At 37.2% G+C, this 26037-nt stretch overlaps 1 protein-coding gene across 2 annotated transcripts in view; it reads right to left on the bottom strand.

The window, feature by feature from the left end:
• The window catches only part of LOC105467544 (thyroid hormone receptor interactor 11), a 69582-nt gene that overhangs the window by 17037 nt on the left and 26508 nt on the right, over positions 1-26037 (bottom strand). For both annotated transcript variants that reach the window (XM_011717204.2, XM_024788430.2), the window contains exons 8-16: positions 25518-25558; positions 24760-24846; positions 21411-21623; positions 17199-20231; positions 15127-15267; positions 14408-14601; positions 10489-10652; positions 8962-9065; positions 4535-4634 (exon numbers count right to left, since the gene is read on the bottom strand). In XM_011717204.2, coding sequence (XP_011715506.2) covers positions 4535-4634; positions 8962-9065; positions 10489-10652; positions 14408-14601; positions 15127-15267; positions 17199-20231; positions 21411-21623; positions 24760-24846; positions 25518-25558 — 4077 coding nt within the window. The remainder of the gene's footprint in view (positions 1-4534; positions 4635-8961; positions 9066-10488; positions 10653-14407; positions 14602-15126; positions 15268-17198; positions 20232-21410; positions 21624-24759; positions 24847-25517; positions 25559-26037) is intronic.

The following is a 26037-nucleotide window of genomic DNA, read 5'->3' as shown; positions in this document are numbered from 1 at the left end:
TCAAAAGGTTTGGGTAACAAAGCGTCTGGGAATGTATTTGGCCTATGTTCAACAGGACATTATATGTTTTCTTGTATAAATCATGTCCTGGAAAACGGAATGTCTTTATTTAAAATAAAAGCTTTACCATCCAGCACCGTAAAGGTAGTTCCATGGAAAACATTTTAAGCTTCTTTTATATCTGTAGTTTTAAAACATGTTTTCATGCTTCATATTACAGTAAGTTTTACTGGGACTCATTTTATACATTCTTCTAGATTTTCTTTTAAAAACCGGTCTAAGGAAATTTTCCATCCTCAACTCACAGGAGACTTTTAAAAGTAGTCATTCAACCTTCTTAAAAAAAAAATCAGTTATGCTGCCCTTTCAGATACAGGTATAAATGAGCAGACAGACCAAAAGATCTTCCTGATGTTAGAACTAAATTTGCATTGCTTATGAAAATTCACTTTTCTTTGCACAACATAAAATTCACCACCTTTCTGAATCATAGTTATCAAAATAACAATACCTTGTGCTTTCTATTTCAATTTATCCAATCATTTTCTTTTTCTTTTTTTTTTGAGACTGAGTTTCACTCTGTTGCCCAGGCTGCAGTGCAGTGGCATGATCTCGACTCACTGCAACCTCTACCTCCCGGGTTCAGGCAATCATTGTGGCTCAGCCTCCCAAGAAGCTGGGAATACAGGCATGAGCCACCATGCCTGGCTAATTTTTTTGTATTTTTAGTAGAGACGGGGTTTTACCATGTTGGCCAGGCTGGTCCCAAACTCCTGATCTCAGGTGATCCACCCACCTCGGCCTCCCAAAGTGCTGGGATTTACAGGTGTGAGCCACTATGCCCGGCCAAATCATTTTCATTTAAGCAGGAATTTATGTCAAGGATGATGGTAGAGAACAAGAAGGAAAGGAAAATGTCAAATTTGGCCATAAATATAGCAAGATAACACATTTTAATGGTTCAGTCACAGGTGTATATTTTCTCATCAATAACAATTCCATGGAAATTCTGAACTCTGATCAGCTCAGAGCAGTTAATGAAAACCACTGTCATATGTGCTTCATAGGCCACTGTATTGAGTTTGGATATGGGATGGAATGTGAAGTCTTTGGAACCGTATTGAAGAACGCTTTCAGGTAAAATGCTGAAAGAATAATTTTTAAAAGGAAGGATAGCAGTAAATCTTTTACCAGCCAACACCATCTACTAAACTATAGAACTCTTAGGATCATGGGATCGTTACTTTCCCGGGAAGAGGGATAGACGGGGAGGGAGACAGGGAGAAAGATTTAAACAGTTCCCTACTACTGGTTTATGTCTCTACTCAAGTTCCTTTTCTCCATGGAATGTTGCCTGATCCTTAATGGGATTCTGGAGGAACTAAATATGCCCTGTCTTATGATCACTGTTGTGCACCACTGTCTTCAATTACTAACCTGCGGGGTATCTACACTATGTGTCATTTCCTTAGCTAAACTCCTTGGAAAAGGGATACTATCTAGTATCTCATACAGCACCTAATGGGAAGCCAAGCAGTTGGTTCTCATTAAATACTTACTGCCTGATAAGCATCTGTCTTCATACTTTTCACACAAGGCCCAAAAATACTCTTAATTCATAACCACAGATGCACATACATACTCTTAAGAAATGACTGAAATTATCAACAGTCTACTGTTTCAATATTGGTGTTATTTGCAACAGCTCTCTTCTTCATGTGTTTGACCAGACTGAATCATCTCATCTCTGGTAGCAATGACATAATCAACCATTTTGAATAAAATACTTTTAAAAGTGAGCTTCCTATTCTTAATATTGTTTAAATGCTGAAACTGTGTATCAACTAATCATTAGTCTACAGATGCTTAGAAGTAAAACAATACTTCTTCTTTACAATTCAAGTCTCCATGTACTTTCTTCCAACAAAAGGCAATCTGTCTTTTTCAAAATTGTTTCTCCTGGCAAATACTTTTGCTGTCTGGCCAAGTTTTGTGTTAAAAATAAAGTACAGTATTACAACATCAATCAACATTTAAAGTACTTAATGATCTAGGAGAGAAAATATACAGTGATTCTTTTGAAACAAGTGAGCCAATAAAAGTTTTGTTTATATTATCGAATCAAGAGTGCAGCTTTGAGAAAATAAAATTGCATTTGTATTTAGAGATATAAAAGTGATATTAAAGCACTTAGGTAATACAAGAAAACAGATTGTTAAGAAGAGCTGTAAATGGCAAGAATGACTTAGAGACATAACAGAACCAACTGTCTCTTTACACCCCTTCCTGTCTGTGCAACACTGGCCTCCTGCCTGCCCTTTCAAATACTAGTTATACAAGCATAATCAGAGCTTTCTCTGTAGCTAATACTGATTCCACAAAATAAGTCCAAAGTTCATATACATTTACAATGAATATTAGTATTTTTTATATGAATAGGAACCTAGGCCACCTAAGCCTTATCATCTATAATCAAGAACATCTGAAAATATTCTACTAGTGAGGGCTTAAATGAGTGTCTGAACAAGTACTAAATACAGATTGAGTATCCCTTACCCAAAATGCTTGGAACCAGAAATGTTTCAGTTTTTGGATTTTTCAGACTTTGGAATATCTACATTATAGTACTACCGGCTGAGCATCCCTAACCCAAAAATCCAAAATCCAAAGTGCTCCAAGAAGCATTTCTTTTGAGCATCATGTCAGCATTCAAAAAGTTTTAGACTTTGGAGCATTTCAGACTTTGGATTAGGGATGCTCAATCTGTATTTCAAGAACTCTGATAATATTTATTAACTACAATAAATCACAGAATTTTAAATTTACCATCAACTATTGGGAATTACTCAGGTAGGTGTCTAAAAGAGGATGCGGCCTTAGATATTACAATAGCATAACATATAGCACTGAGCTGTCACAAAGCAATGAGCTGATTCACAACACTGCTGTTTCATCTCCATCAGTCTAGCCCAACCCGAAGATTATCAATTCCCAGTGTGTCTCCTCTCAGTTGCCCATATGTCTTCTAGATAATGCTGTAGTTGCACTGGCCTTCAATCTAACTAGACTGTTTTCTAAATAAATACTGCTTTTGGTAAAGGCAACCATTTCAACATTAGGGCACAATACAGAAGATGCTACCATATTTTCAGGGGAAATTGGAGATATACAGAACAAAATACAAGTCAGACTATAAATAACCATTTTCCTGACAGAACTACAATAACATGGAAAGACCATGAATTATGGTAATAGGTAAAAAGATCGGAGTTCAAATCTTGCCTCTTTAATCCATAAAATGGAAGTAATACCACCTATTTTAGAGATGCTTATAAGAAGTAAATGATGAGAAGACTAAACACATAAATGTTATGTCAAATGTCCATAATAGACACTCAATGTATAATTGTTTCCTTGCTGCCCATTTCCAGGCCCTCTACTAGATTTAGAGATCCTAGCCTGGTCAATCTTACAAGGTAGAAGACTTTTGGTTGGGCAGTAACTTGCCTCAGAATCAAGTCATTTTGAGGAAAATTCCTTCACATCTGTCTTTTTTTCTTTATATTCCTAAAAATCTCCCCTCTCCTGTCTCCTACTGGATTTAGGCCAGCTTACTTTGGCTTGTCCTTTGGTGTCCATGCGTCAGTGGTTCCTGCTGGCTTGCCTCCCTAGTGCCTAAGTCACTGCTTCTGTTGTTCACAGTTCCTCTGCTGTACCATCTCCTATTTTTGCTTATTTCTAATTTCATGTTAGGTGGTATTTATTAATTACATGCCTTGTTACTATTGTGCCTAACCTAGACATCTAATGTTGATGCATTTCTAGGCTCCATTATCACCTTTCCAATAACCTTGAATCACTACCTACTAAATGCAGCCCTAGAATAGTTTTGACTTCCTGGTTGCCTCTAAATCAGAGATGAAATGAGGATATGCCATCTTTGTCAGCTGTTGGATTCAACAAAGCCCTGTAAGCCACCTGATCATTGAACCAATTAATAATCCTAAGCATAGGACACACCTTAGGGAATGGACAGGGCATATAAGACACTTTATAAACATCAAAAAATACATGATGTGCCTGTGGTAAAACACCATCTACAATCATAAAAATCTAGCTATACCCAGACGTTCATTCCACAGAAAGATACTCTTTTATTTGAGAATTCTGCCTTCCCTAACAGATCAGACGGCTTTAGGTAAGATGCATGTGAACTGATAAAGGGAGAAATCATATCCACAAAAAGTCCAATCAGTCCAATCAATCCCTCTGATGGTCAACAGGGTGATAGTCAACGCAATGGCATTGCCTCAACATCCAGGAAAACTAAATGGACAGCCAGGGCCAACTTAATGACTCTAGTTTCACTAGGACCATACTTAAATTGAAGCAAATCAGTCAGGGAAGATACAAATGGAAGTCACACATCAGTGAAGTTGGTCTCAGTCAACTGTGCCAATTTATGACAGAAGACTACATTTGACTTAATACTAGTATTGTAGTGGGGGAAAAATGAAACGAAAAAAAAACCTACTTTGTTTTTTAAGTTCTTCGATTTGTTCTTCTTTTACATCTAACTGTTCTGTAAGTCTTGATGCTGAATCCAATGCAGCATTTGCTTCATCCAAACGTTCCTGAGAAAGAAAACTTTATTAAAAAGAAGTATGCAAAAATTATTTCACAAACTAGAAGGCTGAGAGACATCTTAGAGTCAACCTTTACATTTCGGCTGGTGAAGCTGCACCTCTATGACCTTGGGCAAATGTATCCAACCAATAAGTATCAAAGGCAGAACCCACATTCTTTTCAATACAATACTGCCTCATGTAGAGGAACTACATAAAAAGAGCAGATACTACTGAAAGACAACATGACAGAAGTTAAAAAACAACAACAATATAAACTACAAAAAAACAAAGATACAGAAAGTCCAGAAATACAGCAACAAAAGTTCTTCTCTTTTTAATTTTTGAAAGTCCAATAAAGTGATGCTTGATTATGACTTTGTTACTTTAATTTCCCTGACCACTACTAGCGAATTTGAGCATTACTTTTCATGTTTGTTTACAGAGCAAGCTGGATCTGCCCTTCCGTGAAAACCTCTTAGGATACATTGCCCAAGATTCTACTGAGTTGTATTTCTCCTGTCCATCTGTAAAAGCACCTTGTATAGTAGATATGAAACTTTTTCACCTCTGCTATGCAAATATCGTTACCATATCTGCCATTTTTCTACTGACTCTATGATATCTTTTGTCATGTAAACATTTTAAATACTATATAGTCCAACGTGTTCTACTTTGCTTTTACAGCTTCTTAAGTTTTAGTCTTGGTTAGGATCCTCCTTGCCCTTAGAATGTACGTGCAGTCTTCCAGATTTTATTACAAGATATTTTGTAATATATTTACATCTTTAACATAGTGTTGCTTAATGGGAGTGACTTTGACATTCCTTGCCCAATAAATGCCATCTATCCCCAGATAATCAGCACCACTCCCAATTGAGAATCCCTGCTTTAATATAACTAGACTTTACTTTTGTTTATGGTGTAAGATGGTGGTCTATTTTTTCTTTCCTTCCTTCCTTATGGACAGCTGGTTTTATTAACATTGTTAATTAGATAAGCTATCCTTTTTCTCATTAAATTAATTTAGGTTTTAGTTTCAAATTCTCAAATATATCCTGGGCTCTATTTCTGGATTCTCCTTAATCCACTAATCTAGTCAATATTGTATCAATTTATGGCTCTATTATGATATCTAGTAGGCAGATCTCTCCTCACTGCATTATTTCTCATAATTTTCTTGGCTATTCTCAAGTATTCTCCCATGTAAATTTAAGGTCAAGTTTTGCCATCTTCAATCAGTGTGATAGCCTTTTTACTGTGTGTCATCTTGGATAGGCCACAGTCCCCAGTTATTCAATCAAACATAATCTAGGTGTTGCTGTGAAGGTATTCTGCAAATGTAATCAAAGTCCTTAATCAGTTGAATTTAAGAAAGGCACATTATTCTGGATAATCTGGGTGGGCCTGATTGAAGCACTTTTAAAGTTCTTAAAAGCCAGGGTTTAGGCTTCCCCCTAAAAGAGAAGAAATTCCTTCTTTGGACCGCAGCTTCCGCCTCTGCCTATGGAGTTCCATCCTGCTTGTGACTTTCCTTTCCTGGCTGCCTGTGGACAACAGCTTTGGCCCATGCCTGTTGAGTTCCAGCCTGCCTTTGATGTGGTCTTCCCATCTTGACTGCCAACCCAACAAATTTCAAACTTGCTTAGCTAGCCCCTACAATCATATAGCAAATTCCTTGTAATGAATTGCATGTGTGTATCCATATACATCACATATATAAATTTGATACATATACATGCATACCCTACTAATTATGCTTTTAGAGGATGAACCCTGATTGATTTATAGAGTGACTGAAATTAAAAATTTTAAATGAAATATTTAGTGTTCAAAAATCCACAAAACTAAATTTAGTGTGAAGGAAATTTAAACTTTCAAATGATTTTTAACCCCACAGCATTTGTACTTATGAGGTTATTAAAGCTTAAATCTACACTTAGACTTTTTCCAAAATCAGCATTTAGATTTTGTTATTCTTTCTACCAATAGTTTGGTTTTTATTTCATTAATTACAGCTTTTATTGTTATTAATTCCCTCAGTTTCTTCTCATTTTGTTGTTCTTTTAAATGTATATTACATTTTAAATTTTTAAAAATAAAACTAGTTTTAAAAGAAGATTTGGCTGGGTGCTGTGACACATGCCTATAGTCCCAGCTAGTCAAGAGGCTAAGGCAGGAGGATTGCTTGAGCCCAGAAATGCAAGGCTGTAGTGCACTATTATGATCACACTGGTGAAGAGCCACTGCATTCCAGCCCAACAAACATGGCAAGATTTCATCTCTAATTAAAATAAGAAAAAAATGACAGGCATAGAGGCTCACACATGTAATTCCAACACTTTGTGAGGCCAAGACAGGAGGACTGTTTGAGCCCAGGAGTTTGAGACCACCCTGGGCAACAAAGCAAGACTCTGTCTCTAAGAAAAAAGAGAAGAAGATCTGGACTTCCATTCTAGCAGTTCCACAGACTGTATACTCTGGATCCACTAGAAACTGCTAAGCATGTTGGATAAAATACATCTTTTTAAATGTGTTAATGAGCTGACAAGAAAGTGAGTATAAATGGTCAATAAACATATTAAAAGATGCTTGACCTCACTGGTAATTAGGGAAGTGCAAATTAAAACCACAGGAAGATAGCCCTTCTGCTATGGCTTGAATGTATCCCCACAAGTTCATGTGCTGGAAGCCTGATTTCCAATATGGCAGTATTGGGAGGTAGGGCCTGATGGGAGGTGTTTGGTTCATGGGGGCACCACCCTCATGAATAGATTAATGTCCTTATTGTGGGAATGGGTTCATAATCAAGGGAGTAGGTTCCTTACAAGAGAAGGAGTTTGGCCCCCTCTTGCTGTCTCATCTCGCCCTCTCTTTGCCATGGGATGATGTAGCAAGGAGGTTTACCAGTTGCTGGTACCTTAATCTTGGATTTCCCAGCTTCCAGAACCTGTGAACTACTAAGTTTCTGTTCATTATAAATAATCCAGTCTGTGGTGTTCTATCATATCAGCGCAAAATGAACTAAGACACTTCCTATCCATCAGATTGGCAAAAACTTTGAAAGTCTGATAACGTCAAGTGTTGACAAGGATATAAAACAAGAACTCATGTGCACTACTAGTGGGAGTAAATTAGCACAACCACTTCAGACAACAATTAACCATCATCTAATAAAGCTGAAGCTGGTCATATATATCCTATAACTCAGCAATTCCAATCAAGATATACATCTAAAAAAACTTCTTGTATGTATAGAAGATCTCTGAAATACCCTTTATTAATAAAATGTGTAAATTATATATTAATGCAATGCATACAGAAGTGAAAATAACGAACCACCTACATACACTAACACACAGTAATATGACTGAATCTCATAAACACTATGGTAAGTTCTTTAAAAAAGCAAGTCTCAGCCGGGCCAATGGCTCATGCCTGTAATCCCAGCACTTTGAGAGGCCGAGGCGGGTGGATCACAAGGTCAGGAGATTGAGACCATCCTGGCTAACATGGTAAAACCCTCTCTCTACTAAAAATACAAAAACTTAGACAGGTGTGGTGGTGGGCGCCTGTAGTCCCAGCTACTTGGGAGGAGAATGGCATGAACCTAGGAGGCGGAGCTTGAAGTGAGTGGAGATTGCACCACTCCACTCCATTCCAATCTGGGCGACAGAGTGAGACTCCGTCTCCAAAAAAAAAAAAAAAAAAAGTTTCTCCTAAATCTAAAAGCACATTATTTTGGTGTCCTATCTTTTCATAGGGGTTCATTTTTATTTATTCCTTATATATAATTTTTGTATGTATGAAATGTAGCATGTAATAGAAAAATCTTTTAAAGGATGACGTTATTATATAAAAGAAAAAGATTTAATGGAATTATGTATATTGTTTTAATCCATGTGAAATAGAGTGCTCAGTAAATTTTGCTGAAAAAAGAAAATTACACGCCAGGTGCAGTGGCTCTCGCCTGTAATCCCAGCACCTTGGGAAGCTGAGGTGGTGGGCGGATCACCTGAGGTCAGGAGTTCAAGACCAGCATGATCAACATCGTGAAACCCCCATCTCTATTAAAAATACAAAATTAGCCGGGTATGGTGGTGCATGCCTGTAATCCCAGCTACTTGGGAGGCTGAGGCATTTGCTGTGTCTACTCTAAACTATGACACCTTAGGGAAATCCTGGGTATCCTGTTCACTGTCAGGCTGCAGCAGAGGGATTCAGGGTAGAAAATTTACTAAATGAACAGTTTAGGAGATTATTTCCAAGACAAAGACTCTACAAGTAACTGTTTCATGAATAATAAAACCTACAAGAGAAAACTATTTTGTCCTACCTGTAATGATATCACTTTTCCTTCCAGATTTTCTGCCTTTTTCTTCCATTCAGCTATAAGCTGTTTTTGCTTTTCGAGTTCAGCAGAATACATAGCTTTTTCCTCTAAAGAGAAAAGAAAGTTACATTAGTATTTTGCAATCGTGATAAACTAGAATGTTAAGCCATTTGAAATTTTAATACTGTAACGAAAACAGTCCAAGTGTCTCAAACAGAAAAGAATATACGCTTTAGTGATGATGTTAAGTGGTACTACAGTAATGAGATCACTTTCTTCTGCCTAAACACTGCTCCATCTTGTCTATCTTGCAGATTCTTCTCTCCCTTCATAACTCTACTCAAATATTTCCTCTTTGGCAATGCTTTCTCTACAGTCTCAGTTCTACACTGCTTTGTATACATACCCACTCTAATAATTACATTATACTGTAAAGCAGACCTCAAGAATTTGTTTTTTTTTTTTTTTTTTGAGATGAAGTCTTGCTCTGTCACCCAGACTGGAGTGCAGTGGTGTCATCTTGGCTCACTTACTGCAACCTCTGCCTCCCGGGTTCAAGCAATTCTCCCTGCCTCAGTCTCCTGAATAGCTGGGATTATAGGCATCTGCCACCATGCCTGGCTAATTTGTGTATTTTTAGTAGAGACGGGGTTTCACCACATTGGCGAGGCTGGTCTTGAACTCCTGACCTCAGGTGATCTGCCCGCCTTTGGCCTCCCAAAGTGCTGGGATTACAGGCATGAGCCACCGTGCCCGACAAAAATTCTTATATCTAAAATTTAAGATTTCAACCCTGAAGAGACACAGGTACAGATTTAAAGTTTTGCTTAGGCACAAAACTACAAGTCCCTGTTACTTCCTCATTCTCATATTCCCTAATCACCTCCCCCAACTAGCAGTTAATTTATTGCCAATAATTACTGAATGCACAAATAAACAAATGGATGGATGAATGATCTAAAGTGAGTAAATGTAAGGATAGGAGGTAGAATGTGAAAAGGTATATTTGGTTCTCAGGGTAGAACTGCTCGGGTTACTATTATTGTGTCTCCAAAAAAGTATCTTCCATATGGACTAGAAAACGCAGTTACCTCAAAGCATAGACGAACTGCTATGATCATGTGAATCACTATTTCAAAGAACAGTAATTAATGATGATTATCTGAAGTAGGTTCAACCTCTAGCCCTTATCTTAAAACCTAACTATTCTTTGTATGTACGTATCTCTCTTTCTTTGTATTCTCCTCTTTATTACTTGATCATCTTTCCTTGTATTTCCTCAACTCTCACCTCTCACTGGTAATAGGATACTAAAACAAATTTTTAATAATTACTAAATAAAGTTTGTTTTCTTGTCTTAATTGTAAAAGGAGTCTAAATTAACTTTTTGATGGCTACTCACCCTTCCCCTCTACCAGTGGGTAACCTTTCAGAGATTTCCCCATGCCTCATCTAAAACAGGTCTCAAATTAGGCGAAATTACCAATAACTACACTTTTTCTTCATTGAAAGAGTGACCGTAGAGCTTACCTTGTTGGAAATGCTCTAGTACCATCTGCAGGTTGGCCAGTGACAGAGCATACTGCTTTACTTGTTCCTGAGAGACAGAAAGCTGCAGCGCAGTTTCATCCCTTTGCTTGGAGACTACATTCAATTGTTCTTGCAATGACTCTACCTGCACACTGGCTTGATGGCTTCAAACAAAAAGAATAAAAGTCAAACTACTTCTACCTATTTAGATACTTTAAGAAGAAGAAGCCACCTTCTCTACATCTTACTGCTTTATTTTATTTCATTTTTTTGAGACAGTGCCTCGCTCTGTCACCCAGGCTGGAGTGCAGTAGCGCAATCACAGCTCACCGCAACCTCCACCTCTCATGTTCTAGCGATTCTCCTGCCTCAGCCTCCTGAGCAGCTGGGGTTACAGGTGCCCACCACTGTGCCCCACTAAATTTTGTATTTTTAGTAGAGATGGGGTTTCACCATGTTGGCCAGGCTGGTCTCAAACTCCTGACCTCAGGTGATCTACCCACCTTGGCCTCCCAAAGTGCTGGGATTACAGGCGTAAGCCACCATGCCCGGCCTCCCGGCCTCTTATTGCTTTAAAATCAAGTTAGATTTCAAAGTATTTAGATACTTTAATAAGATGAAACATCCTCCCTACATTTTTTATTATGGTAAAATACACAGAAAATTTACCATTTTAACCAGTTTTAAGTGTACAGTACAGTGGCACTAAGTACTTTCACACTGTTGTACAACCACCACCACCATCCATCTCCAGAACTTTTCTGACCGTTTCAAACTGAAACTCCATACCCATTAAATAGTAACTCTCCTTTCCCTTGAAAACTACCATCCTACTATCTGTCTCTGCTAATGTGATCTTCTCGACACTTTACTGCATTAAATTCAAGTTAAATTTCAAAGAAACTTGAAGAGTTCTTCTGGTACTTGTTGCCCTGCTTTTGTAAATTCAATCACCCTTCCTGTGAAAGTGACTTTGAACAAATGGCAGTCCTTTTAAAGACTAAGAATTAAGTTAAATAAGAAAAGTCAGCAAAATAAAAATGTAGGCCAGGTGAGGTGGCTCTCACATGTAATCCCAGCCCTTTGGGAGGCCAAGGCAAAAGGACTGCTCGAGCCCAGGAGTTTCAGGCTGCACTGAACTATGATCACACCACTGTACTCTAGCCTGGGCGACAGAGTGAGATCCTGTCTCTAAAAAACACAAATAAAAGAAAAATGTACAAATGAATAGCCTGTTAAATATATTTGAAAATATATTATGAAAAATAAATTTGTACTTCCAGGCTAAAACTCTAAAATTCATGAAATGTTTTGTAAGGAACCCTGGAAGTCATTGTGTCCAGCTCCCAATTTAATACAAAATGGATTCTATGACACTCCCTTGCCTTAGACCCCTTTGCATTCACGGTGAACTCACAACTTTCCAAAGGCTATCCCACTGATGAAATGCTCTGAATATTAGTTATCTTTTATTATCATCTTTCTTTTTGCCTATATTAAACACAACCTCTATCTCTGACTCCAGAGATTCCTAAGAAGTAGATACAGATATAGCACCTATCTAGGCTTATGTCACTGGTGTACTTCCTTAATGTATAATGATTACACTCAAAATACTGCAATAGTCTCCCAGGGGTTTTAATTTCTGTTTAAATTTTTATTCAAGAGCAGCCCATTAAAGTTCATTAGGATCAACTCATTTTGAAGAGACTTTACCCATTAGCACCCTCTTGTGGAAAGAGTGTAAGTTGGTCATCAGAAGGTCTAAACTCAGCTCCCAAATATCTCTGGACCTTATTCAACTTTGCTGGTTAGCAGTCACTCAAAGGGTGACTGTAGGAATGAAAGGGGGATGAGTTATGATGGCACTCTAAAAGTTAATAAATACCAGGTGTTGCTACTGTTAAGTAAGGGCTCACACCATCGTAATCCGGTTTGTACATCTGAGTTACTCATACAACAAGTATTTACTGAATAGCTATTAAACTGTGTAATATATGCTATGCGATAGGTAGAAAATGAATGGGCCCATTCCTACCTCCCAGTGACTTTACATTTCATTGGGTGGGAAACAGTATAGGATATGTCAACAATTACCTGTACCCTAAATTAAAATATAAGTGTCCTCAAACTACAAGACTCAAACTAAGTATTATGCAAGTTTAAAGGAAAAACATCACACCCGGAAGGTTTGTTTTTGGATATGACAAGTGGGGTGCTAAATAAAGCATCTTTTAGGAAGAAATGGAATTGAAGAATAGGCACGATTCACAGAACAACTTGCTGGGGATCAGGTTCACTCTTCAGGCAGAAGAAGGCATATGAAAAGAAAAAGCAGAAGAAAAAGAAATCGGAAAACAGTGGCTCTATCTGAGAAAGTGAGTAATACAGTTTGGCTGGATGTAGCTGACAATGTGAAAAAAGGCTAAGGTGGTAGGATCCTGGGACCATCCTTGAGTCAAGACCAGTTTTTGAAAAAAGGAGTAACAAGATCACAGCTCTAATATAAGGAAGGTTATTCTGGAAGTTATTATGAAAAATAAACGAAAAGTGCAGAGACTAGAAACTATTTTAATTAAGAGAAAATAAGGGCTTGAAAAGTGCAAAAAAAGAGTGAGAATATAGAACGTTATAGCGTTTCTGCCAAAGTGAAACATACAGCCAAACGATCACTCATTGTTTTAATCCCCGTTTTAAATAAGTTTTCCAGCTGAGTCTGAAGGTATAATAATACACTCTGCAAAGGTGGGGTAGGGGTTAATTCTCAGGAATATTGACTCTACTGGCCTATAATCTCTTTGCAGACAGATAGAAACTATTATCTCATTTTATCTCCCTTTGGGTCATAAATAGCAAAAAGATAAATAAAAAGATGCATATACAACTAATAGGAATACAAATGGACACAATTTTTTGTAAAATAATTTGGCAGTATAATCCCAGAAGTTTTAAAATGCTTCTTAATCTAGAAGTGCCATTTCTCAAAACTTAACACTAAGGATATAATCTGTCATCAACAAAAAATTCGTGTCTTGGGATATGATAACACTCAGTGATTTTGAAAAGCTGTAACATAATAAATGACTGGGTTAATCAAGGCAAATCCAAATAATGGCATATTATGTAGCCATAAAATATTGCAAACATACATGGCTTAACATGTACTGACATTCATATTATTGATAGAAACAGGTTACAAAACAGTATATTATAATCTCAGTTTTGCTTTAAAAAGGGTTTATAATATATACACACAGACATGAAAGTATAAAAAGGCACACAAAAAGATTATCTCTGGGTATGTGGGGCTCTGTGTGATTTGTGTGATTTTCCTAAACATGAAAAATATAACCTTTTTATAACTAAAAAAAAAAAAAAAAAAAAACAGGAAAAAAATTTTATTGAGAGAAATAAAAATCTAAAGTATATAAACAGGGACCAGGTCACTCAAGAGTGCTAATAAACCCAGTTAATTCTTCATACTGACCTTGGTCTCTACTTTGCTACTTCCTTTACTCTCTTCCTTCTAACATCCACACCCTGTTCAACTTTAAATCATTCGATGAAAAATAAAACCACATAAATAGTTATTTGGGAGTTGGACAGAGCCAATTAAAATTAGTCAGAATTTCAAACTATACTCCTAAAATGGTATGGTAAGAGGCAATGATCCAGGGTGACGGACAAGACACAGAGAGTTTGAACGCCAGATCTGCTTAAGAGTCACAGCCTCAAGTGTGAAACCCCCACACACTGTTTGTGCCTACCTTGGGCAGGTAATGAAATGAAACTGTTTCTTCATCCATAAAATACAGATAATGAATTTTGCAAGGATGAGCTAACATACAAAAAATACTTACTGAGTCTGATATTTAAGAAGTGTTCAATTAAAGTTAATGCAAAAAAATGAAACAATTACCTTGCATTTTCCATTGCATTAGAGGATGAAACTAGCTTTTCCTCCAATACTGTGACTTTCCTTCTTAGTTTAGCCTCTCTATCTTCTGCAGCCAAAGCTTCACGGGTATAAGAATCTTCTGATTCTAAAAGATGATTACGCAATCTCTCTAGCTCCTGGTTTGACCGAAATTCTTTGTCACGTAAACGTTGAACCTGTAGAGAACATTATTTTTCTTCTACAAAATGTTCCCTTACCCCACTACAAACCATTGTCATCAAATCTTTTTCCCATTATTGAAGTGTATTGATTATATACCAATTTCTCATACTGCAAAATGTATTTATGCTAGGAAAAAAATATCTTGAAATCATCTTGAATATGCATCTGGAAGCTTTACTTCGCAAAATTTAATTCCCTGTGGCTATAATGGAAAATGGAATTATAAAATTCATTCTGTATAAAGTACTCTTTGTGACAGGCCACTTTTTCAGCAAATCTCATTTTTTTCATACTGTATGGGTGGGCAATTTTTCTTATATCCGAGATATGCCATGGTTTTCACTTTTGAAGACTGAAATAAAATGCACCATGGGAGATTAAAATTTTACTACTGCACAGCAGAGGAAGACTAAGAAAAATCACCTAAGAGAGAAATTCATTTTCATTGGTCATCTTTCCAGTTCTCTTAATAGTTATTAAACTTGTTGATTCATAATTCCTTTAAAGTGAAAGTATACCTCATTCTGTAGGGCAGTATTTTCCATTTGTTTTTGTTTCAGGGCCAACATGACTTGGTCTCTCTCCTGTTGAAACACAACTGTCTTCTCCTGCATTGATTTAACTGCGTTTAAAAGCTGATTTAACTCTCCAGCCTTGCCCTTTTGGAAAGAAAAAATTTTAGCTTTAAAAACACACACACACACATATCTTAAAAGAGACATTTTCTTCATTAAATTATTAATTCATTTAATTTTTAAATCGGGCACTGGCAAATGAAGTTAAATCACTTTGTATCTCATGCCTGGCAGCATGTAGTGTTCAAGAAGTGCTAGTTGAATATTTTGTTTTGCCTATCATCTCTTTTCAAAATTTCTGCCACTAAAAGCACAGAAATCATAGCAAAAAGGCACCACCAAACAAGCCCTACACAGCACCCTATACACCACCGAACAAGCCCTACACAGCACCCTATACACCACCGAACAAGCCCTACACAGCACCATCATATAGTACAGTATATAGTGTAACAGGAAATCCCCAATAATTCTTTCTAAAATGAATTGTATATAAAAATTTAAATATTATCAAAAGTTTTATATAGTATAGTATATAGTGTAACAGGAAATCCTCAATAATTCTTACTAAAATGAACTGCATATAAAAATTTAAATATTATCAAACGCTACTGGCACTATCCATATAACTGCTATGACCTCCTGTTATATATGGCTGAATAAACCAAAAAGGTCAAAATATACCCAAAGTCACATCAGTGACAGAACTGGGATTAGATTATTTACTGAGCCTATTATGAGAAAAGCATTACCCATGGCTAATACTTTTCAAATTCCAGGTTGTGACTAATCAGTTCATAAAAATCAATTTAATGAGTCATTCAGCACATTTTCTTATTATTTTTTAAAAATTTCTAACCGAATGTGCTACCTGAATAGCACATTCTTTTTTTTTTTTTTTTTTTTTTTTTTGAGACGGAGTCTTGCGCTGTCACCCAGGCTGGAGTGCAGTGGCTGGATCTCAGCTCACTGCAAGCTCCGCCTCCCGGGTTCACGCCATTCTCCTGCCTCAGCCTCCCGAGTAGCTGGGACTACAGGCATCCGCCACCTCGCCCGGCTAGTTTTTGTATTTTTTTTTAGTAGAGACGGGGTTTCACCATGTTAACCAGGATGGTCTCGATCTCCTGACCTCGTGATCTGCCCGTCTCGGCCTCCCAAAGTGCTGGGATTACAGGCTTGAGCCACCGCGCCCGGCCTTCTTTTTCTTTTTTGTTGAGACAGAGTCTTGTTCTGTCACCCAGGCTGGAGTGTAATGGTGTGATCTCAGCTCACTGCAACTTCTGCCTCCCAGGTTCAAGTGATTCTCCTGCCTCAGCCTCCCGAGTAGCCGGGATTGCCCACCACCATGCCCGGTTCATTTTTTGTATTTTTTTTAGTAGAGATGGGGTTTCACTATGTTGGTCAGGCTGGTCTCAAACTCCTGACCTCAGGTGATCCACCCACCTTGGCCTCTCAAACTGCTGTGATTACAGGCATAAGCCACCGCGCCCAGCCAGCACATTCTTTTTCAAACAGAGTATCACATGTAATAAGAGCAATTTCTGGTTCCTGAAACTTTTCAGTTACACACACACACACTCTTACTGTGTCATGATGTAAAATGTATTTTTTACTGCAGATGGTTAAAGATGTATGTGCATTTCACAGTGCTTTCCTTATATATAAGAATCTCTAAAATGTTAGCTACTGAAATATACCTAAAATTTGATTAAATTGAAGTGACTTCAAAATTCTCTCATGACACACTTGTTTTCTAAAGAAAAATATTAAGTACTACTTAGTAATCTGTAAAAAATTAATGTACTACCAAAAGTATTTGGAAGTATCTAACAATTTGAGGGAGAACTTCCAAATGTCTCTGAGGAAAATTTATTTAGAATGAATCACACCTTGAAATAAATATTTCTGAATGAACAAATGCACAGTCCTCTTCAAAGACAATATAAATGAAATAACATTAAAAAAAGTCTCCTCCACCTCCAACTTACTTCTACAATACTCCATCCAGAACATACCTGTTCTTTCTCTTTCAATAGCTGTTCAAAAGCAAGAGCCTTCTCCTTCATTGAGTGGCACTCAAACTCTTTTTCTCGCAGCATCATAGAAAACTTCATGTTAGTCTCTTGTAATGCTTGATATTCTGTTTCCTTTCCCTTGGATGTTTCCACTATTTTTTCATTTTCTCCTTTTAGTTTGCCAATGTCCATCTCTAGAATTAATACTCTCTCCTTCAGGTTTGTTACTGCCTGCCTCAAAAGTTCGTTTTCATTTACTTTGTTAGTGAAATTTTCATTGGAAGAAAGTAGTTGATCACTTTTGGCTTTGATTAAGAGGTCTTTTTCCTTAAGTAACTTTTGCAAAACATCTTGTTTCTCCTTTAGCTGCTTGATTTCTGAATCAGTTTGTTCGTGTTCTTTTCTTTCTAGCTCTGAGGTGGCAGCAATCGAATCAGACAATCTGTGATTATTTTCCTGGAGAGTTCTAATTGTTGCATCTTTTTCCTGTAGTGATTTTCTTAGCTCTTCTACCTCTTGCTGAAGCAATTCAGAAGATTGACTCAATACATCAGACTTACTTGCTCTAAGAGACTCTGCAGATTGGGGAGTAAGCAATGATGCAGAAGACAGCTGGGGTGAAATAATATCAAGTTTTCCTAAAAGAAGATCCTTGGTATTGCAAAGCTGCCCAATGCTGTGCTGAACTTGTGCTAATTCCTGCCCAAAATTTTTGAGTTTGGTTTCATTCTGCTCATAACTTTGGATCAGGCCAGTATAGTCCACTTGTAATTTCGAATTATTATCACTGTCAACCAAAACCTGTGCCTGAAGTTGGTGAAGTTCTTCCTGAAGCTGGGCTGACTCGTGTTGCATATTTTGTACCGTGGTCATTACCTGCTGCTTCCACTCTTCCATTTTCTTTACTTGCTGTTTTAACTTGTCACGTTCCTGTAGAAGCTCCTCAAATTGATTACTATTAACACCTCCAGCCTCATTACCAGTGCTGGATGTCTGTAAAACTGCCAATAAAGTCTGACATTTCTGACTTAGAGCATCTATTTCAATGTCTTTTTCTCGAATGATACGTGATAAATTCTGAATAGTTTCTCTAAACATATCTTGGCCACTACTTTCAAATCTAGTAGACAATTTTTTATTTTCATCTTGCAGTTTGATGAGAGCTGCTTCCTTGGCAGCAATGATATCCATCATTTTGTGATATTCTGTTTTTAAATGGCTATTTTCCCTAGTCTTCTCATTCAAAACAGCGAATACCTTTTCTCTTTCCATAGCATAAGCCTGCAGTTGCTGTTGAAGGTAAACAACATCTTGAGTATAGGAAGTTGAAGAAATTCTAGCATGAAGAGCTTGTATCTCCAAGTCTTTCTGCTGAATAATCTGAGTTAGTTTACCAACTTCATCTTTGGATAACTGATCAATCTGTTTAGTTAAAGATATATTCTTTTCATTTAGAAGTTTAATCTCCAGTTCTCGCTCCTTTATTCCTTTCACTAATCTTTCCGTTTCAGCTTTAGATAAATCATGCTTTTCACTTCCATTTTCTATATTAAGGCTCTGAACTTTTGTTTCTTGAAAAATATCAGAGTTATCTGTTTGAATGTCCTGTCTTTCTTCATGTAACTGGGTTTTGATTTGTTCGATTGTTTTTTGCAAACTCTTAATTTCCTCATCTTTCTCTAAAAAGAGCTGGGTGTGTGTGGCGTTCATTTGCTCATGCTGGTATCTAAACTCATCCATTTCCTTCTTTTGCTCTTGTAAAGACTGAAGTAGTTGCATCTTACTCTGGTTTTGATCTTCAATTATCTTTTGATGATGTTTAATTTCCTCTTCAAGATGATCCTTGATCATGTTCAGTTGAGACACCTCAGATGCTAGTTCAGCAACACTATCAAGGGTTTTAGGGTCAGTCACAGGTGCGGTTCTACTCTGCTGTTCCCTGAGTCGTTCCAATTCTTCTTGCAGATGATTATTTTCTTCTTTCATGGATCCAAGACTTCGGTCCTTTTCCTCTATGGTCTGTCTTAAAATTTCATTTTTTCTTAAGGCCTGAGAATATTTATCCAATTCCTCCTGCAGCTTTGAACTTCTTTCTTTAAGCTTTTCAATAAAAATTTCTTTCTCCTTTATAAGTTGTGCCAACTGCCTCTGCTCTTCTAAACTAGATGACAAAATGTCCTTAGTTTCTTTATGGTCAGTATCCATTTGTTCAATATTCTTTTTGAGTTCTGCTATTTCCACGTCTTTCTTTTGATTGAGTTTAATTAAATGCTCATGTTCCAGCTGTAAGGGAGAGGTATTCAAATTACGTGCATTTGACAGTTCTTCAATGGTTTTCTCATACTTGTTTGCTTCTTCCAATAGCCTCTTTTTAGCCCGACACAATTCTGCTTCTATCTCTCCTTTTTCCATTTTTAGAGTCTCCACAATAGTGTTTTTTTCCAGAGAAAGCTGCTTGTTACCAGCAAGAGATTCTTCTAACTGATGCCTCACATCTTCACATGCTAAAACTAACTTTTCATTCTCCATTTTGACATCAAAAGCAACTTTCTTTAAATTTTCATTGAGCTGTTCTAATTCTGAAAGATTTTGCTTTAAGTTTCTAACTTCAGCTTCTCTTTCTTTAAGTAAGGTATCCTTAAAATTATTATCAGAGTCTTCTTGATTTAGAGACTGAGTTAACTCATTCCTCATTCTAGAAAGCTCCTCCTCATTTTGTCTAATACGCTCCTCAAGTTCTAAATTCTCCTTCTGGATGCTTACATTACTTTCTTGTGATTTATTTAGCTGATCTACTAAATTTTCTACTTTGTCCTCAAGTTTCTGCTTGGTTAAATGTAAATCATTTAGGGCCACTTCACTTTGAAGTAGCTTTTCTTTCTGTACATCTAACTCTTTAGTAATGTCCATTTTATCATCTTCAAGTTGATGAACTCTATTTTTTTCATCATTTAGATCTTGTTTCAGTTTACTGATGATGTTATCTACTTCATTTTGTTGCTTTGATAGCTGATCTTTTATCAAAATCATGTGCTGAAAGAAAAATTTGCATGGTGACTTTACATGTTCTCATTTTACTACTTAAAGAAAATTTTATAAAATCTCATACATAATAAAAGAATAATCCTCAGATATTTCTAATCCTTCTTCAAAACATTGTTTTTCTATCAAAACACCCACTGTGAAATTACTTATTACTATTTTACAGCAAATCCATCTTGCCTTTTTTTTTTTTTTTTTTTTTTTTTGAGACAGAGTTTTGCTCTTGTTGCCCAGGCTAGAGTGCAATGGCATGATCTTGGCTCACCGGAACCTCCGCCTCCCAGGTTCAAGCAATTCTCCTGCCTCAACCTCCCGAGTAGCTGGGATTACAGGCATGCGCCACTACACCTGGCTAATTTTGTATTTTTAGTAGAAATGGGGTTTCTCCATGTTGGTCACGCTGGTCTCAAACTCCTGACCTCAGGTGATCTGCCCGCCTAGAATTCCCAAAGTGCTGGGATTACAGGCATGAGCCACCACACCTGGCCCCATCTTGTCATTTTTTAAAGCATTTTAGGGATAAGAATTTAAAACCAAAGATGGTAAATAGTACTTTTTTTTTTTTTCAGACGGATTCGCTCTGTTGCCCAGGCTGGAGTGCAGTGGCATGATCTCAGCTCACTGCAACCTCTGCCTCCTGGATTCAAGCAATTCTCTGCCTCAGCCTCCTGAGTAGCTGGGATTACAGGCACCTGCCACCACGCCCAGCTAATTTTTTGTATTTTTAGTAGAGATGGGGTTTCACCATCTTGACCAGGCTGATCTTGAACTCCTGACCTCGTGATCCACCCGTCTCTGCCTCCCAAAGTGCTAGGATTACAGGTGTGAACCACTGCGCCAGGCATATTGTTTATTTTTAACTCTACACTAGAGTAAGAGTCAACAAACTATAGCGATTGGCCAACTCAGGGATGCTGCCTGTTTTGTAAATAAAATTTTACTGAAACATGGTCATACTCATTTGTTGATATCACAACAGAGTTGAGTAGACTGAGACTATATGGCCTACAAGGCCAACGATATTTACTATCTAGCACTTTACCAAAGAGGTTTGTCAGTCTCTATGAACTAAAATATTAATTAAATCAAACCCATCATTTCTGCATGTTAATCCAGTGTTTAGTCTACTTAGTAGAATGTGCTGCCTCACTGTATTTAATACAGTGTTACCTTTGTAGCTTCTTGATTCTGTCTGTCCAATTCTTCTATCTCAGCTATCAGTGTTTCCTTTTCACTAATACTCTGATTGAGTTCTTGTTCCTTTGCCTCCAAATTAAGTCTTAAGTCATGTAATTCTGAATCCAAACTTATGTCTCTTGTAGCTGTACTTTTAATTACTTCATATTCATTGTTCAATTTTAAAAGTGACATCTGAAGTTCTTCCTGAAATGATAAAAGGAAAAAAGCAACACATACTTTCAATTGGAGACACCAAAAGATTAAAAACATACATAGAAGCAAAACTTGGGAATCTATTTTGAGTGCTCTATATTGGAAACAGTACTGAACAATACCTCAATAATTGTATGTAAAATTCAACAAACCACATCCTTCATTCATGTGCAATTTTACTTGTAGCTTCAAGCAAAACATTTCTACATCCCTAGACAGATGCAACGACTCTAAGTTTGTCCTCTAGCGCCAAGTTCTTCTTTATAAAAACATTCCCATTTGAGAGCCTCTCCTATCCTGCTCCACTGTGGCTACCCTTTGTCCATCCCCTGACCCCACCCACCGTACATACATACTTTTCAAAATGTCCCCAAGTCTTTCTGCCTTCCTCACTTCCATTCTCTAACATCCAGTCATTAACAGCCTCAGACTAAATAAAAATATAAAAAAATCAATGCTCCTTCACCCAAACGTTTAGCCTCTCTAATTAGAAAATAAAAAGTTTCTTTTCTCTTACTAAAGGAATTTCCTTTATTACTTTTGCTTCTGTCAGAATATGGAACTTTTTCTTGACCCAAGAAATAATCCTCCTTCCTTCCTTTACCTTCTAACCTGAGCATGGACTAGGTTCCCCTCTGTCACACCTGACATTCCTAAAGATAGTATATATACATTTTATAGTCTACTACCTGGTATTTAATGCTTTCTCCAAAATCTCAGAAGTGGGACAGGTCTCTATGCTTCAACATTATTTCAGTCTCTAGTTATAATGTTTGTAATAAACTATATATTAAAGCCTTCTTTCACTGACAGATTTTTAAACATCAAACCCATATGGAATCTACTTTAAATAAGAGTCTTGAACCAGGCGTGATGGCATTTATCTATAGTTCCAGAAGGCTACTTAGGTGGCTGAGGCAGAAGGATTACTTGAGCCGAGGAGTTCAAGGCTGTAGTGCACTATGATCATGCCGTGATCAGCCACAGTACTCTAACCTGGGCAACACAGCAAGACTCTCTCTAAAAAATAAAATTAAAAAAAAATAAGAATCTCAAATTCCTTCAAATAAACAGCCTAATAGAAACCTTATAAAAGAAACTCAACATCGCGTTGGAGAGTTAGTTGAAAAAACAGAGATCTGATAAAAGCTATACTAGAGCATCTGTATCACAATTCCTATTTCCTTCCAATTCAAAAATTTATTCTGACTACAGCTGAAAGATGGAAACAGCATTCTCTTAAGTCTTTCTGAAGTTATCTGTTCAAATTAGGAGAACCACAAAAATTTTCTTCAGGTGGATCTTAAAAGCACAGACACCCTCATAGGTACTTTTAAAAAAAATTATTTAGTGTGTTTTTGTAGATATGGTGTCTCACTATGTTGCCCAGGCTGGTCTCAAACTCCTGGCCTCGAGCAATCATCCCACCTTGGCCTCTCAAAGGGCTGAGATTACAGGATAAGTCACCACACTCGGCCCTCATAGGCACTTTTGGTATTCTTAATCAGTAAGCAGACACAATTCATGGACTACTTAACATCAAAAGAAAGGAGAAACAGCTATCAGAACTAGCTACTGAAACCAAACACATCATGAAAAGGTTACAGGTCCTACCAGATAAGTGCAGGGAGTTCTGCCAACTACAAACTACTAGGTCAGTCAGGGAAAGAGCAGAATACAATGGGAGCAAAAACAGGAAAGATAAAATATATATAATATAGTAATTTTTAAAATGATGGGGAGATACTGCTAGCACATAGTGGGTAGAAAGAGTGGCAACAAAAATCCCACAATACACAGGGTAGCGCACACAACTAAGAATTTTCCTGCTTAAATGCCAATAGCAGTCCCTTTGAGAAACACTGCATATATACTAATGTGGAAAGATGTTGGAAATATTGTATGTAAAAAGGGTATTTATAATAAGCTGAGATTTGTATTTTTTAAAGCTACTGATATATACAATCATACATGCATAGACATAGTCCAGAAAGAAACACTAGAAACTGGTAATGGAGACTGCCTCTGGGAAAGAGGCCAAGCCACAGAGGTACAAAAGATGCTCTACTCATACTGTCCGAAGGTTTTCAGTATGTATGTTTTCTGAACACATATATCAGAAAATATGTATCACTTTTTAAAATTAAGAATTTAGATTAAGACACTGGTCTTTAACTTAATAATACTAGCTTACAACTCTCCTATATTTAAGCACCTGCCTTAGCCAATAAATTTCACCCAAGTGGTTCAAACATAAAAACACTTCTAAATACCTTTCCCTTTCAGAATCTTATTCCTTCCTGATATGAACACATACAATAAAGACCTTCTTTCTACCACTGAAACTGTTGCTCTGTACCCCTATAAAGACCTTCTTTTGCCAGGCATGGCGGCTCACGTCTATAATCCCAACACTTTGGGAGGCCGAGGTAGGCAGATCACCTGAGGTCGGGAGTTCGAGACCAGCCTGACCAACACGGAGAAACCCCGTCTCTACTAAAAATACAAAATTAGCTGGGTGTGGTGGCTGGCGCCTGTAATCCCAGCTACTCAGGAGGCTGAGGCAGGAGAATCGCTTGAACCCAGGAGGCAGAGGTTGCAGTGAGCCGAGATTGCGCCATTGCACTCCAGCCTGGGCAACAAGAGTAAAACTCCATCTCATTAAAAAAAAGAAAAGAAAAAAAAATTTAACTTCTTTCTACCACTGAAACTGTCGCTCTGTATGCCTCACCACTAAGAAAGTACTGTCCACCAAAATGGACACATTCTGAAGCACATAAGTAGCCTATACAGTTATTACAGTATGCCACTCCAGACCTCCTGACCTACCTGTGTCTGCTCCCGCTGTCAGGACATCATCAGAAACCAAAACAGAACCTCCACCTATCTTTTCTGCTTGTTTCTGTGTGCCTACTAGCTTATTTCTAAATATGAACTCAAGCCAGCCACTTACACTCTGAACTTTGCCCAAGTACTTCCACCTAGCCTGACAAGCATCAATGAGATCAGCTTTATTCTAAGGACTTGAGCTCAATTACTTAACATTCCATTTGGATATCAATTGGCCTTTGGCTGTGAACTACAACACACAACATTTTAATTCTGCCCCCATTTTTACAGCACCAACCTTTTCTTGACTCAGCAATGACTTCTCTTTTTCTAAAACTTCGATATGCATTTTAAGTTTCAGATTGTCTTCAGCAAGACTGTTATCCTACAAAAATATTAAAGCAGTGTTTTCAGGTAACAAGAAATTTCCAGTTTATAAAAAAGCAGGCAATCTATACAACTGTGTGTTTCTATTCAGTATTTCTTTAATGATATGTAATAATTATAAGAATGCAATACTTAGCCGGGTGCGGTGGCTCATGCCTGTAATCCCAGCACTTTGGGAGGCTGAGGCAGGCAGATCACAAGGCCAGGAGATCAAGACCATCCTAACACAGTGAAACCCTGTCTCTACTAAAAATACAAAAAATTAACCGGGTGCAGTGGCATGCTCCTGTCGTCCCAGCTACTCGGGAGGCTGAGACAGGAGAATTGCTTGACCCCAGGAGGCGGAGGCTGCAGTAAGCCGAGATTGCGACTCCAGCCTGGGTGACAAGCAAAAGGCTCTGTCTCAAAAATAAATTTAAAAAAAAGAATGCAACACTTATAAGAGTGTGTAAAATGAATGAAAAAAGTCATGCATTTTTGACACTCTTACAGAAGACTTCCTTATTATGCTTGAAAAAATATAAAAATATATTTACAAAATAACTTCTAATTATTAGAAAAGAAATAACTCTTTGAATCTCTTAAGGAAAATTAAAACTCATTTCGCACTTGGTATAGGATCTGCTTCCACTGTCTCTATGCATATAACATTTGTCAAAATTAATTTACCTGGTTTAAACTACTCAATCTCATTATTTCGTTTTCGGCATCTGCAAAAACAGCAAATGAACCTGACATTAAAATTATTTAGAGTAACCTATTATCTTCAATATTAAACTCAGAAATGTAACCCAATTAAAACAAAGTGTATATCTAAGCACCAATGGCAAAAGCAGTAACAGTTCTGAGTGAAACATGTATTTGTATTCCTGTTTTGTTGTATCAAATAAATCATAAATGCCCGTTAAAAACCACATTAAAATCCAATTCTATGGATAAGTATAAGAAAAAATTAAAATTGTATTGTGGATGAGTCGCAAGTTATTGCCTTGATAAAAATGCTAAATGTACTATTTTCCTGCTTCTCAAACAGGACAACCAGGTTTCAACATGAATTGACTAGTTTGAGAAGCAGGAAATAGTACATGGTTTAAGACTGGAGGAAAACAATTTAAAAGTAATATTTTATTATGTATATTTATACCACCACAATACCATAATCTCTCAATTATCTAACGTGATTTAGATG

Source organism: Macaca nemestrina, chromosome 7, assembly GCF_043159975.1.
Source record: "Macaca nemestrina isolate mMacNem1 chromosome 7, mMacNem.hap1, whole genome shotgun sequence".
Lineage (NCBI taxonomy): Eukaryota > Metazoa > Chordata > Mammalia > Primates > Cercopithecidae > Macaca > Macaca nemestrina.
The sequence above is the reverse complement of the archived record's forward strand: the minus strand, read 5'-3'. Positions and strand labels throughout refer to the sequence as shown.